Source organism: Chionomys nivalis, chromosome 9 (genome assembly GCF_950005125.1).
Source record: "Chionomys nivalis chromosome 9, mChiNiv1.1, whole genome shotgun sequence".
NCBI lineage: Eukaryota > Metazoa > Chordata > Mammalia > Rodentia > Cricetidae > Chionomys > Chionomys nivalis.
The window spans coordinates 82,721,128-82,738,585 of NC_080094.1; the positions used below are offsets into that span (position 1 = coordinate 82,721,128).

At 44.3% G+C, this 17,458-nt stretch overlaps 1 protein-coding gene across 9 annotated transcripts in view; it reads right to left on the reverse strand.

The window, feature by feature from the left end:
* The window catches only part of Ambra1 (autophagy and beclin 1 regulator 1), a 199,627-nt gene that overhangs the window by 22,929 nt on the left and 159,240 nt on the right, over positions 1-17,458 (reverse strand). For all 9 annotated transcript variants that reach the window (XM_057780610.1, XM_057780612.1, XM_057780608.1 and 6 more), the window contains 2 exons: positions 8,811-8,999; positions 7,409-7,563 (listed from right to left, as the gene is read on the reverse strand). In XM_057780610.1, coding sequence (XP_057636593.1) covers positions 7,409-7,563; positions 8,811-8,999 — 344 coding nt within the window. The remainder of the gene's footprint in view (positions 1-7,408; positions 7,564-8,810; positions 9,000-17,458) is intronic.

Here is a 17,458-nt window from a genome sequence, read left to right on the forward strand (position 1 = left end):
TACATAAGTGTAGGTCAGAGGCCAATTTGTGGGAGTCAGTTCTCTTCTTCCATCATGTGAATTCCAGGGATTGAACTCAGATCATTAGGTTTGGTGCCAAGCCTACTCAATAAACCATCTTGCTGGCTCAAGACTATCTTTTTGTAAAAAAAATATTTACTTATATTTTTATGCAAACGTGTGTATGTGTGTAAATATGCCATGTGTGTTAAGATGCCCTCAGAGGCCAAAAGAGGGTGCTGGATCCCTTGGAGCTGAATTCACAGGTAGTTGTGAGCCACCTGACATGGGGACTGGGCACTGAACTCAGGTCCTCCTGAAGAACAGCAAATGCCCTTAACTGCTGAGTCATCCTCTCTCTCCAGGATTCCCAACCCTTAAAAATGTATCTTATTACTTATTTGAGTGTGTGTGTGTGTGTGTGTGTGTGTGTGTGTGTGCGCGTGCGCGTGCACTCTCCAAAAGGCTAAAAGAAGACATCAGATCCCCTTTGAACTAGGGCCACAGGTGGTTGTAACCCATCCAAGATGGTGCTGGGATCTGAACAATGGTCCTCTGCAGCAGCCATAAATACTCTTCATCACTAACTGAGCCATCTCTCCAGTCTCCAAGTCTATATTTTAAAAAGTAATTCTTTAATGTCTTGTATGGTGATACATGCTTGTAATCCATTCGTGATCTGTTGAGTTATAGTAGCAGGATCATGAAAATGAACAAGAAACTCCCTATTTTCAAAGGGAAGATCCTTATTAATGTCTTTGTTCAGTGTGATTTACTGGGTACACTGATGGTAGTGAACAGATTGTATGTGCATGTAGGGCCAGGGAAGCACATAACATACAGAACTCAATGTAACTCACATTCATGGAGTCAGTAACTCACGTCTCCTGGGTGCCATAAACAATAAAGATTTTGGAGCTGGAAGTGACAAGACCAGTTAAGAAGCAGGGCTTGGCCTGGCATGGTGGGGCACACCTGAAATCCCAGAACTTAGGAAGCTGAAACAGGAAGATCGTGAGTTCAAGGCCAGCTTAGGCTACAGAGCAAGACGGTCTCAAGCACAACCCCTTCCACTAAACAAACAGAAACAGCAGCAGCAAAGCATCTCATCAAAGGACCGAGAAGCACCAGGTCCTTGTTCACTGCTGTAGTCTTAGATCCAGCAAAGGCCCTTCCTGGACCTTGACAGAAAAATTCCCAGTTGTCCTAAATTTAATTCAAAGAGTGGAGGGTGGAGGCGGGAAGTGATGAGAGACATTAATCAGACATATTGAAAGACTTTCTTTCACATTCTTGAACATCTATCAAAAAAAAAAAACCTTGACTCAGTTCTTACTCGCGGTGAACTCCAAGGTTATCAATTCTGACTATTTATGTAGAAATATCCCTGGCCACTGATTCCTTCAATCGAAATCTAACAGCCACCCTCTAGCTTCACAGCAGAATTCTGCCCCTTTTATTTATTAAATGTAGGTCCAACGTAAACTGACATTTTCTCTCTCTCATTTCTTGTTATAAAAGACACCTAGATCTTCGTTTTAGGGACATTTTTAATTGCTATCTAACTCCACTGTAGGTGGTGGTGGAGACACACCCTGCTTCCCCTTTTCCTTCTGGCAACTGAAGCCAGGACAACTCACAGGCTAGGTAAACACTCTGCTACTGAGCTGCGTCACCAGCCTAAATAGAGTCGTACTCCAGAGCTCCGAGTCCTGGGAGTACTCACAGGAGGCACAAGCACAACTTTCTTCTGTGAAAAGACTAGAATGTAGTACAGACTCCCTTCTAAGACACAGAGGTGGGGCGGTGCTATGGTGGAGGCGGGGGCAGCAGCCACTGCACGCCTTTAATTCCAGCACTTGGAAGGCAGAGGCTGGTGGAGATCTGAATTCAGGCCAGTCAAGTCCTTGGGGCAAGTTCCAGGACAGCCAGAGCTACACAGAGAAACCACGTCTCGAAAAATCAAATAAATAAGAGGCACAAGGTGGGGTGGGGGCCGGGGAGAGGGCTCATCAGAGCTGTGTAACTGTGTCACAGAAAAAGTCTCCTGAACGAACAGCTTTGACGGCAGTTCTAATGTTATTTTTAATTTTGTATTTTGTTCTCTCTTCCTCTGACAAATCACATCACAGACACCTCTGACTTTTAACTTGCCCCTCCCCCTTTTCAACAATGTTCTGAAGAAAAGAACTTTTTGAGGATAGATGCTTTGTGCTACATTGTAGAAGTCAACTTCAAGATAATTGCAGCGGAAGCAGCTTTTTCCAACTGACAAGCAGCGCTAAGGAAATTAATGAGGACAGAATCTTGGGAAGGAGTAAATAATTTCTGACAACAAAGCTGCTTGCTTCTGTCCCAATCTCCCCTTGAAGAAATGGTATACCCTTCTAAGATAAAAAAAATAAAGTGCCGGTAATTTCGGTTTTCCCCTCGGCCCCAGCTTTCCCCAAGATTAAGGAATAGCTCAATAAATGGACTGATATTCCCCCAACCAAGTCAAATGGTGGTAAAGGAGATTGTGTGTGAGCCAGCACCAGTGAGCTTCAAGTTTCTAGAGCCTGTAAGGTGCTGAGGATCATTTCCCTGTTCCTCCTTGTGCTGCCAGGGGTGGAATCTGGCCTTGCCCGTGTTAGAAAAGCACTCTACCACTGAGCTCCAGGGCTGGGCCATTTGTTTGCCTCAAATCTCCATCTGGTGAGGAAGGATGGTCCACGCCTTGGGGAAAAGAACATGGCATGCTAACTCCCATTTGGAAGACACAAACTTCTAGTTCAGAATGCCTATCACATCTCTTTTCCTTGGGCCCCCTGCCCCAGCCCTGACTTTTTGCTCTTCCCCTAAGTAAGACAGGGCTTACAACACAAACTGAAGAACAGTTTGGTATATGACTATTTCTGGCTTCGTTAGTAATTTTGGTATTATGCTTTCACTTGGTTACAACCAAAGTTATTATAATGTGCAAGTTGCCACTATTTTAGAAAATTAATTGCAGTTTTCTGTTACAATATTGTGCCTTGTTCCAATTAGAAAATGAAGGCTGAGAGGGAACACAGGCAGTTTAGTGTTCTGGGAATTCAGCAAAAGCAGCTCAGCAATCTCTAAAGTCTAACTCACAGCACAGCAGAAATGAACGGAAAGTGAGAGGAACCAAATAGCAAAGCAGCAGGAGTCAGAGAGCGGAGCTCCAGCTAGGGGCTCTCTCTGGCCCATTCGCACTGATCTACAATTATTAGAATTACAAGGAGCCTCAGAAAGCAGAGGGGGAACGCTAAAAGGATCCTACCTTCTAGAAATAAGGACAAAACTGAAAATGACTCAACATGAGGAAGCAAAGACTTGAAGAGGTATAGATAGTTAAGAGAGAGGCCAGAGAAGAGCAACACCTGAAAAAAGACAGGAGGTGAAGCCCAGGCCCTCAAAAGGCTGAACGTGGGACACAATGTAAACCGCTCTGCTCCATCAGGCCCTCCCACCATGATGAACAGAGTGCAGCTCTGAGGCCAGGCTAGACTGGGTGGCAATGTAGTTAAGAGTACTCTGGTCTTTCAGCTCTATCCTACTAAGTTATACCAGAAGCATATATAAACAGCTGAAGATATAATGGAAATAAAATTGTCTTGTAAAGTCTCAAGCAAAAGGGCAGGGAGATGCCAGGTAGTGGTGACCTATGCTTTTAGTCCCAGTACTCAGGAGGCAGAGGCAGGTGGATCTCTACGTGTTCGAGGCCAGCCTGGTCTACAGGGCAAGTTCCAGGACAGCCAGGGCTGTATAGAGAAACCCTGTCTCAAAAAAACAAAACAAAACAAAAGCATAAAACAAAAACCAACCGAACAAACAAAAAACAAACACAAAACAAAACAATAACAAAAACAAACCCAGATACTGCACCACTACTACATCTTTTAAATACTTTTTCTCATAATAAGCCTTATAATAGACTGGGCTGGCCTCAGACTCAATCTTAATCCAGCCTCTGAGTGGCTGGGATCATCAGAACCAGTCCTCCTCTGACTGTAAGTCTAAAGTGAATCTGTGTTTAAGAGGGACCCTGTTACCCAGGAAGCACAGTTCTAATGTCCAAGGACCTCTGTTGAGAATCACTGATCCAGAGGTCTGAAGAATCTTAGGATAAGCACACCAAGGCTACTAGCAATTAGCAATCCATTTACGGAAGAGATTTCATATGGGATCCTGTAAGAGATCATCTCCTGGGAGAGACATCACTTAGTGAAAAATAAATCAATGCCCTAGAGAACTTTCTCCTGGGAATGCCTGATGTTACAACACATTCGACTCTTTGAGTATTATCATGGGGAATTTAAGAAGTGAGTCCAAAGATGGGGGTGCAGGGCAGAGAAACTCTAGGCTGCTTCTCCACACAAGTGTGTTTCAAGGGCAAAGCTACCTCATAGGTAGAGAAGCTCCTATGCTAATCTATGCACAGAGGGAGAGACAGAGATTTCAGTACCAGTCAACAAAATTCCAACCCGTTGAAAGGTGACATAGCTCAACTAAAAGAATGCTAGGCTCCCAGCATGTGTGAAGCCCTAAGTTAAATGCTTAGCAACACACAGGCGTACACAACATGTGTGCCCTTCTTTCCACTGAAGAGTGAGTTAAGGGACATTTGCTGAATGCTTTGCGTTCTTTGATGTAGGAGCAACCAAGAACTCAAAACCCAGGAAACTACAGTCAGTGGGATGTGAGAGTGAGCAAAATCTAGTTGAGATAACTAATCCTCTGGGCAAGAGGATTGCTTCCCAAGGAGATTTTTCCAGTCACGTCTGTTTTCTCACCTAATGACAGAAACAACTTACTGAGAACCAAAAAGTCTCATTGGGGGTGGGTGGCATGCTCAGAAACAGCAGCTTGCATGAGGCACACAGCTGGCTAGCTGCTATGAGTCCCTTAGCAAGACAGCAGTGGACCAACTGGATCATAGTATCTTCTCAGCAGAATCCTTCAACCAAATTCCCTCAGCTTTTGCCTCACATGATAAATGACACCTTAGCTTTTGCTTGTAGTTAGCTGACCTTATCCAGGTGTTTCTGACTCCTCATGAAAAGGACGGAGGGCCGATAATCTCTGCCTAGGACCTGGATAAGAGGTATGGCTTCTGAAAGTAGCTGGAGTAGCTGGCGAGGTCTATTAGCATTACCAAAGTAAAAACCATAAAGAATTCTCAAAAAAAAAAGTTTTTAGTCAGTTAAAAGAGCTGTTGGGCCCAGGATGTAGGTGGTGAAAAACAGACACCAGGTGCTTTTGTTGTCTATGTAAGACCGGCCAAAGAACACCACACTAAAACTTCACTTCTGCCTCAGATATCTAGTTCAAACCATCTTGGTGAATTACCACGGTCTTCTCTTCTTTACCCATTCAGAGCTCAAGCACCACAACTCTCCTGCAATGACAGCCAAAGCAGAGTGCCTTGCGGTTGTACCTTTCAGAGCTTTTCAAGGATGTCACTGCTTCTGACAGCTACCACCTGAAAATGGTAAGGGGTGAGGATGTTTCCTTGAGAGTCTCTTTCATCCACTTAGTTTCTACAGTGCATCCGGTTCTCTATTAGGTACTAGGATTTTATAAAGAGAAAACAGACATGGTTTCTGCTCTCTGGAGATGCTAAAGTCCAGCACAGAAACAACTGTAGGCTGGTGCGATGAGAATCCACAGGGATGTGGGAGGGGTCAAATCTATAAAGAAATCTGCCAAAGAGAAGACGGACTCGAGGGCAGCTGGAGATGTGGAAGAGGAAAAGAGCCCAGGATTTAAGGTGTCCTGGCACAAAAGAGCCTTACCAGATTCCGAGAGATTGAAAAGCAGTTCAGTACAGTCAGCCGAAAGATACTATATATAAATTAAGAAAACAGAGGGAGACGAGGCCAGCAAAGGAAAGACCCTACCCTTCCATCACTTGGCATGTATGGTCTTATCTCTAACCTTTTTTTTTTTTTTTTTTTTTGTGACAACAAATGCTTCCTAGCCCAAGCATCAACCAGCCTCAATAAGTACAGCACTAAATGAAGGGCCCTGGGGACTATATTCTTAAAGAACTCACACTGAACCCAGCTGGGTTAGATTGACCATACATGACACACAAGGGAACACAAACAAAACACCACCACCATCAACAACAGAAGCCCACCAAATGCACCAAACTGTAAATGGCACAAACTAGACAAAGTACTGAGGAATTAATTCATTGGTTCTTAGATCATAACAGACCTTAAATATTATTTAATTAGAGAAGTGTTCAAATGCTTTATTCCCTTGACAAAACCCTAGGTAAATAAGCCCCTACAGGACGTGGGAAGTTCAGTCAGCCACACTAGTCAGGCTGAGTCCAGAAAGCAACTAACTACATTACACCCAAAAGGTTTTCGTGGCCAAACAAGAGAGGAATGGCTTAGACAGGAGTAGGTCCTAAATGGGATTTCTGCTCTTTTGGTAAAATGGGTGTGTGACAATTCAGAGCAAAGAAGCTGCCTAAACCAGGCAGTGGTGGTGCACGCCTTTAATCCCAGCACTCGGGAGGCAGAGGCAGGCGGATCTCTGTGAGTTCGAAGCCAGCCTGGTCTACAGAGTCAATTCCAGGACAGCTAAGGCTATTTAGAGAAACATTGTCTTGAAAAACAAAAACAGCCGGGCGGTGGTGGCGCACGCCTTTAATCCCAGCACTCGGGAGGCAGAGGCAGGCGGATCTTTGTGAGTTCCAGACCAGCCTGGTCTACAAGAGCTAGTTCCAGGACAGGCTCCAAAACCACAGAGAAACCCTGTCTCAAAAAACCAAAAAACAAATAAACAAAAAAGGAGCTGCCTAAAGCCTATGGGTACTCAGTTCATAACCTCGGGGGTGACAAATTTCCTGACTGGAGTTAGTTGATGCTGGGGAGTCTCTTGCACACTAAGCAAGTATACCACCAAGACATAACTTCCCATTGTCTGTTTTTATTTTAAGGCAGGGTCTCATTAAGTAGCTCAGGTGGCCTTGAATTTATACTCTAAGCCTCCCGAATAGTTGAGATTATAGAACAGTGTCAATAAGCATGGCCAAAAGTTCCTAACTTTCAGTAGTTCTGATTCGTCTTTTAAAGTTATTTGGCAGCCGGGCAGTGGTGGCGCACGCCTTTAATCCCAGTACTCGGGAGGCAGAGGCAGGCGGATCTCTGAAAGTTCGAGGCCAGCCTGGTCTACAAGAGCTAGTTCCGGGACGGGCACCAAAACTACAGAGAAACCCTGTCTCGAAAAAAACAAAAAAACAAAAAAAAATAAAGTTATTTGGCTCAAAGGTCATCGGGACTACAGCATTTCTTTAGGATCATGATTGTGCTGGTCCTGATTGGAAGATTGTATCATAGTTCCTCATTACCCTGCCAAATTCAGGAAAGATATAAGCAACGGCACTCACCCTCATGGAAGTCTCACCACCATGGGCTTGTTGCAGCCTGAAGACCTGGGCAACCATGTGCTCTGTGGAGGGGTGCAGCAGGATCCTTCGTGAAGCCAAGCCCACCATTACGTATCGGCCCATTGGAGACAGGCTTACAGAAATGGCATTGGGACCTGGGGGCCAACAGAAGAGAGTCACATTTCCCAGAATGCTTGCCATTCCATGGAAACAACTTTCCTATTGTTGAGCTGTGCTCAGGTGATCTTCTAGGTTGCAGCAGTTAAAGAGGCAAGCGCACCTGCACCAAGCAAAGAATGGTGCACGCGTCAGCACTGTGGCTCTAGGACGGTGCACAGTCAGCACTGTGGCTCTAGGATGGTGCACAGTCAGCACTGTGGCTCTAGGACGGTGCACAGTCAGCACTGTGGCTCTAGGACGGTGCACAGTCAGCACTGTGGCTCTAGGACGGTGCACAGTCAGTACTGTGGCTCTAGGACGGTGCACGCGTCAGCACTGTGGCTCTAGGACGGTGCACAGTCAGTACTGTGGCTCTAGGACGGTGCACAGTCAGCACTGTGGCTCTAGGACGGTGCACAGTCAGTACTGTGGCTCTAGGACGGTGCACAGTCAGCACTGTGGCTCTAGGACGGTGCACAGTCAGTACTGTGGCTCTAGGACGGTGCACAGTCAGCACTGTGGCTCTAGGACGGTGCACAGTCAGCACTGTGGCTCTAGGATGGTGCACAGTCAGCACTGTGGCTCTAGGATGGTGCACAGTCAGCACTGTGGCTCTGTGACTTTAGAAGACTGTTACCATACTCTAAGCACTGTCTAAAATACTTTCTCACTTAGGCATTATAAATGTTTTCTGTCATTAAATAATCTTTTGTAAGAACAGTTTTAAAGCTAATGTATTTAGTGTTATCACTGCACGGTCATTTATTTAAGCTACTGTTAAAAAAAAAAACTCTTGAAGTAAGATTTGATGTTTTCCTATATAATACGGTGCTAACATCCTTGTATGTAAATCTTTGTAGTTTTCTGATTATTTCTTTAGAAATGCAGGTTACTTCTTTAGGAGTTAATTTTTTGGATTAAGAACATGCATATTTGGAAGGTTTTTAAAACACAAAGCCAAACTGCCTTGCAGTATATGTGTTTGCCCAGCCTTCCATGCCACAACTAAAAAGCTCCCTCCTACCTGCTCCTCTGTAACAGAAGTACACTGGTGACCTACTGTGCCAGGGAGAACTCTCACTGTGAGGCTCTTCTGGATCCGTCTCTGGCCTGTGCCTCAGTGAAGGCAGAGGCAGTACATGCCCAGTTACTCTCACCCATGCACACCGTGCCTCACCTAGGAATGCCTATGCCAAGGCATCAGCGTCAACTCTGCCATTAGGTTGGGCTTCCTATCCCTTACCAAATCGCTTGGTGTAGAGCATTTCCCCCAGGTTATGGGGGGCCAGGGAATACACTGCCAGGATGCCTTCATCAGGAAAGCCCCTTTGGCTGCTTGGGATGAAAGCTGCCAGGAGCTGGCCATCTGCAGAAATGTCACAGCTGGCATCATTGTAGATCTTGCAGTTCTGTACCAGGACATTCACGGAGGCTGCAGTGGACAAAGAAAAGGGGAGAAGCTTAAATACCATGCTAGTAGAAATTCTGAGACCAAGATGTTGTTGGGCCTCTCTAAGGGGGGTGAATCCTCTTTAGAAATGGGGCAAGCTGCCTTACTGAATTTAAGATGCTGGGAAGCAGGAAGCAGAGAGATTTGTGCACCCACCACTCAGTAGGAACTATAGGCCAGTCCATTACCACCACAGCCACCAGCGAGTCTTGACTCACACTTGGTTAGTAAGGGAAACGGAAATAACAAGTGCCCTAGAGAGCAACTCCACTGCTGGGCTGTTTTTTGTTTTTGTTTTTTGAGACAGGGTTTCTCTGTGTAGTTCTGGCTGTCCTGGAACTTGCTCTGTAGATCAGGCTGACCTCAAACTCACAGAGATCCTCCTAACTCTGGCTCGCAGGTGCTGGGATTAAAAGTGTCTCTTATTTAAAAGAAACGTCCACCGCCAGAGACACTAAAGTTAAAAAATAAGCTAAGAGCAAAGCCAGGCCAAGCTCGGCTGCCCTCATCAGATCTAGGTAATGTATTCTAGTAAGCCAAACTATAGGAGTGAGAATGGCAAGAGCAACCAGCTAAAGAAACAAAACAAAAAGATGGTTTTAAAGGCTTATGGGACTGGAGATTGAGAATGATGTGTAAAATTGTTTTTGTTCCCCTTTCCCTATGTGTTGCTAACCAAGCTACAGAGATAACAGAGTAGATAAAAACGACAGCAGAACACAATGACTGCTGTTGTGCCAATCCCTGGGGGCTGACACCTACAGCACCACTACACATAAACTGAGGCTGGTTCAGTTTGCTAACTAATAAGATAATGACGTCCAAACACTACTGTTATCACCATTAGGCCTCTGTGCTGCTCAGCTCCCAACATACCATCTGTCCCAGCCTCCTTAGCATGGAACCGTCTGCTCCTGCACAGGGTCCTAAGCCCTTCCCCAAAATATGGCAGTCTCTTTCTCTGGAACTACATGAGTCCAGGGAGGACAAGACACAAAGGAATTACATGAAACTTCAGTAATGAGTTCGTTTTCTTTTTCATTCATCCATTCTTCCCTTCCTTCTCCCTCCCCTCCCCTTCTTTCATTCTTTCTTTTCTTTTCTTTCCTCCCCCTCCCTTCCCCCTTCTTTCTCTCTCCTGCCCTCCCTTCCTTCCTTTTTTTTTTTTTTTTTTTGGTTTTTCGAGACAGGGTTTCTCTGTGGCTTTGGAGCCTGTCCTGGAACTAGCTCTTGTAGACCAGGCTGGTCTCGAACTCACAGAGATCCGCCTGCCTCTGCCTCCCAAGTGCTGGGATTAAAGGCATGCGCCACCACCACCCGGCCCCTTCCTTCCTTTAAGACAGGCTCTGTGTAACCTTGGCTGTCCTGAAACTTACTCTTTAGACCAGGTTGGCTTCGAAATTACAGAGATTCACCTACCTCTGCCTCCCAAATGCTAGGATTAAAGGTGTGTGCCACCACTACCTGACTATTACTTTGTTTTTCTAATCTTGATGTAGACCTAATCCTCAGTAAAAGGATTAACTACAAAATGAACAATTTGGACTTTTACCACCAAAGGCAGGGAGAATAGGTAATAAGAAATATTAAGGAGTGAGGCTGGAGAAATGGCTCAGCAGTTAGAGGTCTTGCATAAGACTCCAACAGGACCTAAGTTTGATTCCCAGAAATCATATGGAGTCGCTCACAACAGCCTGTGGTCACTTGCATGCTTATAAGCATACACATACAAACACAAATACATATGAATAAAAATAAAAATAAATCTTAGCCGGGCGGTGGTGGCGCACGCCTTTAATCCCAGCACTCGGGAGGCAGAGGCAGGTGGATCTCTGTAAGTTCGAGGCCAGCCTGGTCTACAAAGGGAGTTCCAGGAAAGGCTCCAAAGCTACAGAGAAACCCTGTCTCGAAAAACCAAAATAAATAAATAAATAAATAAATAAATAAAAATCTTAAAAATATTAAGTAAAACTTGAGAATAGGAAAGCAATATAGGATGTTGTAGACTGTTTTAAACCATTACCGTTGTCCCCAACACGCACAATGGCTCATCTGTCTTGTTGGTAGAGATATAGCTTGTATATATTTGATGTGGAATTCCCCTCGGTATGTTGTAAATACCATTGGTAAATTGGCTTGGCCTGATAGGGTAGAGCAGAGCTAGGTGGGGAAAACTAAACTGAATGCTGGGAGAAAGGAGATGGAGTCAGAGAGAAGCCAGGGAGTCTCCAGAGACAAACATGCTGGAACCTTGACAGTAGGCCATGAACCTTGTGGTAAAATATAAAATAGTGGAAATGGGTTAAATTAAGGTGTAAAGGCTAGCCAATAAGAAGTTAGAGCTAATAGGCCAAGCAGTGATTTAAATAATATAGTTTCTGTGTGATTATTTCGAGTCTCAGCAGACAGGAACAAACTAGCAGCCATCCTACAACATATATTAACATGTATTTGGGTAAAAACAGAAGTCTATAATGAGCTGAACCTGCTGGCCCTGGCCCGTAATACCAGCTATTCAGAAGGCTGAGGCAGATGGATAGAAGTTTAAGGCCAGTCTGGACAACTTAGTGAGACCTAAGTATAGAAAGTAATGAAGAGGGCTGGGGATATTGGAGTAGCAGAACATTGGCTGTATGCATGATACCCAGTTACAATCCCATTACCACCAAGAGGTAGGGGAAGGACCATAATGACCTTAAACTACTAACATCTTTTTAAAAGTATATAACTGATTACAAGGATGAGAGGTGGGGAAGAAAATAAGGTTTTTCTTCTGGAAAGCTTTGGCGCAAAGCCTGTGAAAACTGAGCAGATGGACAAAAAGCATTCTGTTAGTCTCAATTTGAAGCCACTATGCTTGTGTTTGCATTATCTTATAATTCCAAGTCAATGGCCACCTCTCAAATTTTGCTCCCTCTTCCAACTCCACCCAATTTCATCACAGGTCCCAATGACTGCAGTAAGCTCAGAAAACCAGCTAGTGATCCGTTTATCTGGGCTTATGTTTCTACCCTAATAAAGGCATGTGTGAGGCACAGAGGAATGTGGTAACTACATTATAAACAGAACCTGGAAGTAGCTTTACAATTTCATTTTTATTTCAAAGCTCCAATTAGCAGTTTACATTTGTTGTTTGTTGCTTAATAATTTCTGGTATAGAAACAGAAATAGTCAGCTATAATAAATAGTGGTCACTACTTTAATTCTTGCATGAAGCTTCCCCTCACAAAGCAGAAATTTCAATGAGTTAACATGTACACGAACAGTTCTTGGACCTCTGCTACTTTTCTTGGGTGGAGAAAAGTAAGGTTCTAAAGGCAAAGAACAACTTATCCCTTTCTGGATTCAGCAATAAGGTAAGTGCATAGGTAGGAAGAAAGATGTGAGCAAAATACAGCCCGAGCCACTGGACACTGTGTTGATGCTCCACACCTCACTTTGCCATGCGGCAAACTCCAGCAGTGACAGCTAAAGAATGATAGACGAGTCTGAAAGCCTAGACACGATAGGTCTTGGATCACGGTTGACAACTCAGTAACTGGCTGTCCCTTAGTGGTGAAACAGACAGGTAAGGATGCTAGGACCGTTAGCTTAAGAACAGGGGACAAGTTGGGCAGTGGTGGTGCAGGCCTTTAACCCCAGCACTCAGGAGGCAGAGGCAGGCGGATTTCTGTGAGTTTGAGACCAGCCTGGTCTATAAGAGCTAGTTCCAGGACAGGCTTCAAAGCTACAGAGAAACCCTGTCTCAAAAAAACATTAAAAAAAAAAAATGGGCTGGCGAGACGGCTCAGAAGTTAAGATCACTGACTGCTCTTTCAAAGGTCCTGAGTTCAATTCCCAGCAATCACATGGTGGCTCACAACCATCTGTAATGAGATCTGATGCCCTCTTCTGGCTTGCATGTGTACACGCAGGCAGAACACCATACACATTATAAATAATAAAGAAAATATTAAAAGAAAAGGAAAGAAAAAAAGAACTCGGGACATAACTGAAAGGGAGATTGTTTATGTGTTAGGCTCTGAATTCAATCCTAGTACAGAAACAAAATAAACAAAACCAACCCTGCTTAAGAGGTTCAGGGAGCCCAGCACTGCAGTGTACATGGATAATCAGGGCACTGAGGGGTGAGGACGTGCATGGGCAGAGGGACTGCAGCAAGGCTGAGACTCTAGGTCAGCCAGGGTTACAATTAGGCTCTCAAACCCAACCAATCAAATGAACAATCAAAAAATAAACACAGAACCCACCAAAAAACAAAAAACAACAAAAAGTTCAGGGGTACCTTCAAGGGGAAAAAATGGTGAAGGAAACAGCAGAAAGCCATGCTTTAGACTCTGCAATTCAATACTGCCCGAATTAGAAATTATTTTCAAGTGAAAATACCTTAGCAGGGAACAGGAAGGGCTAGAAATAATGATGCCTGGAGAAGTAGACGGCTCTGCCTTCCTATCAGATCCATAAATTATAAACAAACACCCACAAAGATCCACGGGTAGCCTACTACTGTCCAGATGAGGTCATGGGAGTGATTGGCAGCTGCATTACTTTACAAATGCATCACACACAGACTTGGAAAACTCAAGAGGGTTTAAATCAGAAGCAAAATTTCCTCTTGGCTACATCTCCGAGTCCCTCCATTTACAGTAGAAGACCAGAGCTCCAGGTGACATGACAGTCACTACACCCTGTAGATTTTGCCCTGGACGACTCATCCACTAGATCTTATGACCTCTGCTTCCAGGACACCTTACTGACCAAAGCCATTCACCAAGGAAGAGAGTACTCTCAAAGCTCAGAGTGAGCCAGGTATAGCAGACCACACCTTTAATCCAAGGACTTGAGAGGCAGAGGCAGGTGGATCTCTGTCGGTTCAAAGCCAGCCTGGTCTACAGAGTGAGTTCCAGGATAGTCAGGACCAGGATATAGAGATTTTGTCTCAAAATACAAACAAACAAAATAATCCCCAGAGTGAAATTTAATTGGCTTTTCTCTTCTCCTCCCTTCTCCCTTTTTTGTTCAAGAAAGTAGCATAAAAAGTCTATATAAGCCGGGCGGTGGTGGCGCACGCCTTTAATCCCAGCACTCGGGAGGCAGAGGCAGGCGGATCTCTGTGAGTTCGAGGCCAGCCTGGTCTACAAGAGCTAGTTCCAGGACAGGCACCAAAGCTACAGAGAAACCCTGTCTCGAAAAACCAAAAAAAAAAAAAAAAAAAAAAAAAAAAAGTCTATATAAGGGGCCAGAGAGATGGCTCAGTGGTTAAGAACACTTGCTGCTCCTCAAGAGGGCATGGATTCAGTTCTCAGCATAGATCATTCAGCTCACAACTTCCTGGAACTCTAGCTCTGGGGAATCCAGCGCCCCCTTCTGGCCTCTGAAGGTACCTGAACACATAGAACACATACATACACACTCACACACATAAATAAAAATCTACATGAGGTGAAGCTTTATTCACTAAGTTCTAGCATCTAGCAAGTAAGAATTCATTAGATCCCTTAATCTGAAGTGAGAGAAACAAGTAGCAAGACTCATTAACCTAATTCTAGAAAAGGGTTAAATGTGATGCAGAAAAATCATATGAGTAGCAACTTGGTGCCGGCTGAACCTATAAATAAAACTAAGGGTCAGAGGCTTCCTGGCAGGTGCACAGCTAACAAAACCAAAAGCTACCCTCTAGTAGGAGGGAGATAATTTGGAAAAATGAATCCTACAGCAACACAGAGTCCCAATTTACTGACTAAATCTATCAAGAGTAAAGATCAAGACTATAATTATACATGTTTGGTATAGTTAAAACAGTTAAAAGTGAAAACTAGAAACCTGCTGGGTGTTACAGCTCACTCCTTTAATTCCAGCACTTGGGAGGAAGAGGTAGGCCGATCTCTGTGAGTTCGAGGCCAACATGGTCTATACAGGGAGTTTCAGGACAGCTAGGATATATATCAACACCCCCCCACACACACACACACAAATAAAGTTGGCTTTAATGTCCATATTGAAAGCATAGAAGTTGGTCATCTGGAATTAAATTTCCTGGTGATTCAAAGATTTAAATGTATAAAACTAAAATATGAAAGCAGGAAATGATCTTGACGACACAAAGTCTAAGAACCACAAAAGGAAAGGGTCTAATTCTGACTTAAAATACGTTCTATGACAAAAGTGATGCTCAACAAAGTCAAAAGAAAAAATGACAAGAAACTCCTATTATAAGTTAATTTTCCAATTCATAAAGAATGTCTGTAGAATTACTAAGGGAAAAACAGAACCATGCAGAGAAAGAGATAAATCACATGGGCAGCCATTGAGAATGCACAGAAACACAAATGTTCTTAGTAGTCTTTAGCCTACTGGATCCACACGCACATGCAACTGTTTACAAGATCAAGCACTCTGAGAGATTATGGGGCTTGAGGAGGAGGGGCAAGCATGGCAGCTCACACCTGTAATCCCAAGTATTCAAAGAGGCCAAGGCAAGAAAGAGGACTGTTCTGAATTCAAAGTCAGTCTTGGTTGGAGTAAGAAATTGCTCGGGGGCGGGGGGGGGGGACACAAACAAAACCTTTAGATAAGATTATTACTTGGCACAGTTTATATAGAGGGTGGGTGATAAGGCAATATCTACCAAAGTTAAACATGCACCTTACTTTTCTTCCCTGCAGTTGCATTTCAAAATAGCTATATTGACATGCATATGCAAAAGACAATTTGTAGCAGTTTGTATAGAAAGAATGGAAACTCAAAGTCCTTCAACAAACAGGACACTGGTTACAATGAATTACTAGGTAGTTACCCTTTTTCAAAAGAGAAGAGGGTGCAGGGCAGGGAAGGAGGAGGAGTGGCAGCTGCGGGGGCTGCTGGCACCAGCGATAGCAGCTGCAGCTGCCACTGGGAGTGATAGCTCATGCCTATAATCTCAGCACTGCAGGAAGCAGAGGCATGAGGCCTGCTGCAAGCTCCAGGCTAACCTGGGATACAGACCAAGACCCGATCTCTAAACAAGACAAGGGGAACTAGAGACAGCTCAGTGGGCAAGAGCCCTTGCCCTGAAAGCATGACAACCTAACTTCCTTTTTTAAAAATTCTTATTTATTTATTTTTAAAGAAAAAAACCCCAACAATTTTTTTTCATTTTACATACCAATCCCATTCCCACTCCCTCCCCTCATCCCCTTCTCTCCACCTAAACCCCCATCCCACCCATGATTCATTCCACAGAGAGGGTAAGGCACATTGTTTTGGGGAAGGTCCAAGGCCTAAGCTGAGCAAGGTATCCATCCAAAGAGAATAGGTTCCAGAAAAGCTAATACAGGCAGTAGGGATAAACTGCCAGTGGCCCAGCAGTCTGCCCCAGCCATACAACTCAACTGTCACCCACATCCAGAGGGACTAGTTTGGACCTATGCTGTTTCCTTCCCTGTCCAGCTGGAGTTGGTGAGCTCCCATTAGCTCAGGTAACACACTTACACATTAGAGAACTACTCAGCATTAAAAAACATTGACATCTTGAAATTTGCATACAAATGGATAGAATTAGAAAAAACCATCCGAAGTGAGGTAACCCAGACCCATAAAGATGAACATAAACCTTCATCCAGCAACTGATGGAAGTGGAGGCCGAGACCTGCATTGGAGCACTGAATTGAGTTCCCAAAGTCCAGGTGAAGAGTGGGAGGGGTGAGAATATAAGCAAAGAGGTCAAGACCATGATGGGTTCACTCACTGATAACCTAACTTTAAATCACTAGCACCCAAACAATATGCTGGTCATGGAAAGGCATGCTATAACCACAGCATAGAGAAGTGGAGACAGGCAGACCCTGAGAGCCTTCTGACTACGCAGAAATGGTGCCCTGGCCCAGTGCAGTAAGAGGGAAAGCAACAGAGGAAGACTACTGATATTTTGCTCAGGCCTCTGCATGTATGTACATGCAGACATACACATGTGCACACATGTGCACACACATGCTCCTGCGACACACACACACAAAGGAGTAAACTCTTTACTGTAATATGGAAGATCACTGAGATATACCGTACAGAAGAAGTGCAGAAACGTTCTATAGCATGTTGTCATTTAGATCACATAAAGGTAGAAAACACAATTCTGAATTTGTTTACACATACACACAGTATCTTTCAAGAGATATGTAAGAACTGAAACTAGGCTGGGAGGTGGTGGCGCACGCCTTTAATCCCAGCACTCAGGGTGGAGAGGCAGGCGGATCTCTGTGAGTTCAAGGCCAGCCTGGTCTACTGAGCTAGTTCCAGGACTTGCTCCAAAGCTATATGGAGAAAATCTGTCTCCAAAAACAACACCAAACCAAAGAAACAAACAAAACTGAAACTGACTGTGGTCACCTATTGAAACTTTTTTTTGAGACATGGTTTCTCTGGGTTAACAACTCCTGCTGTCTTGGAATTTACTTTATAAAGAC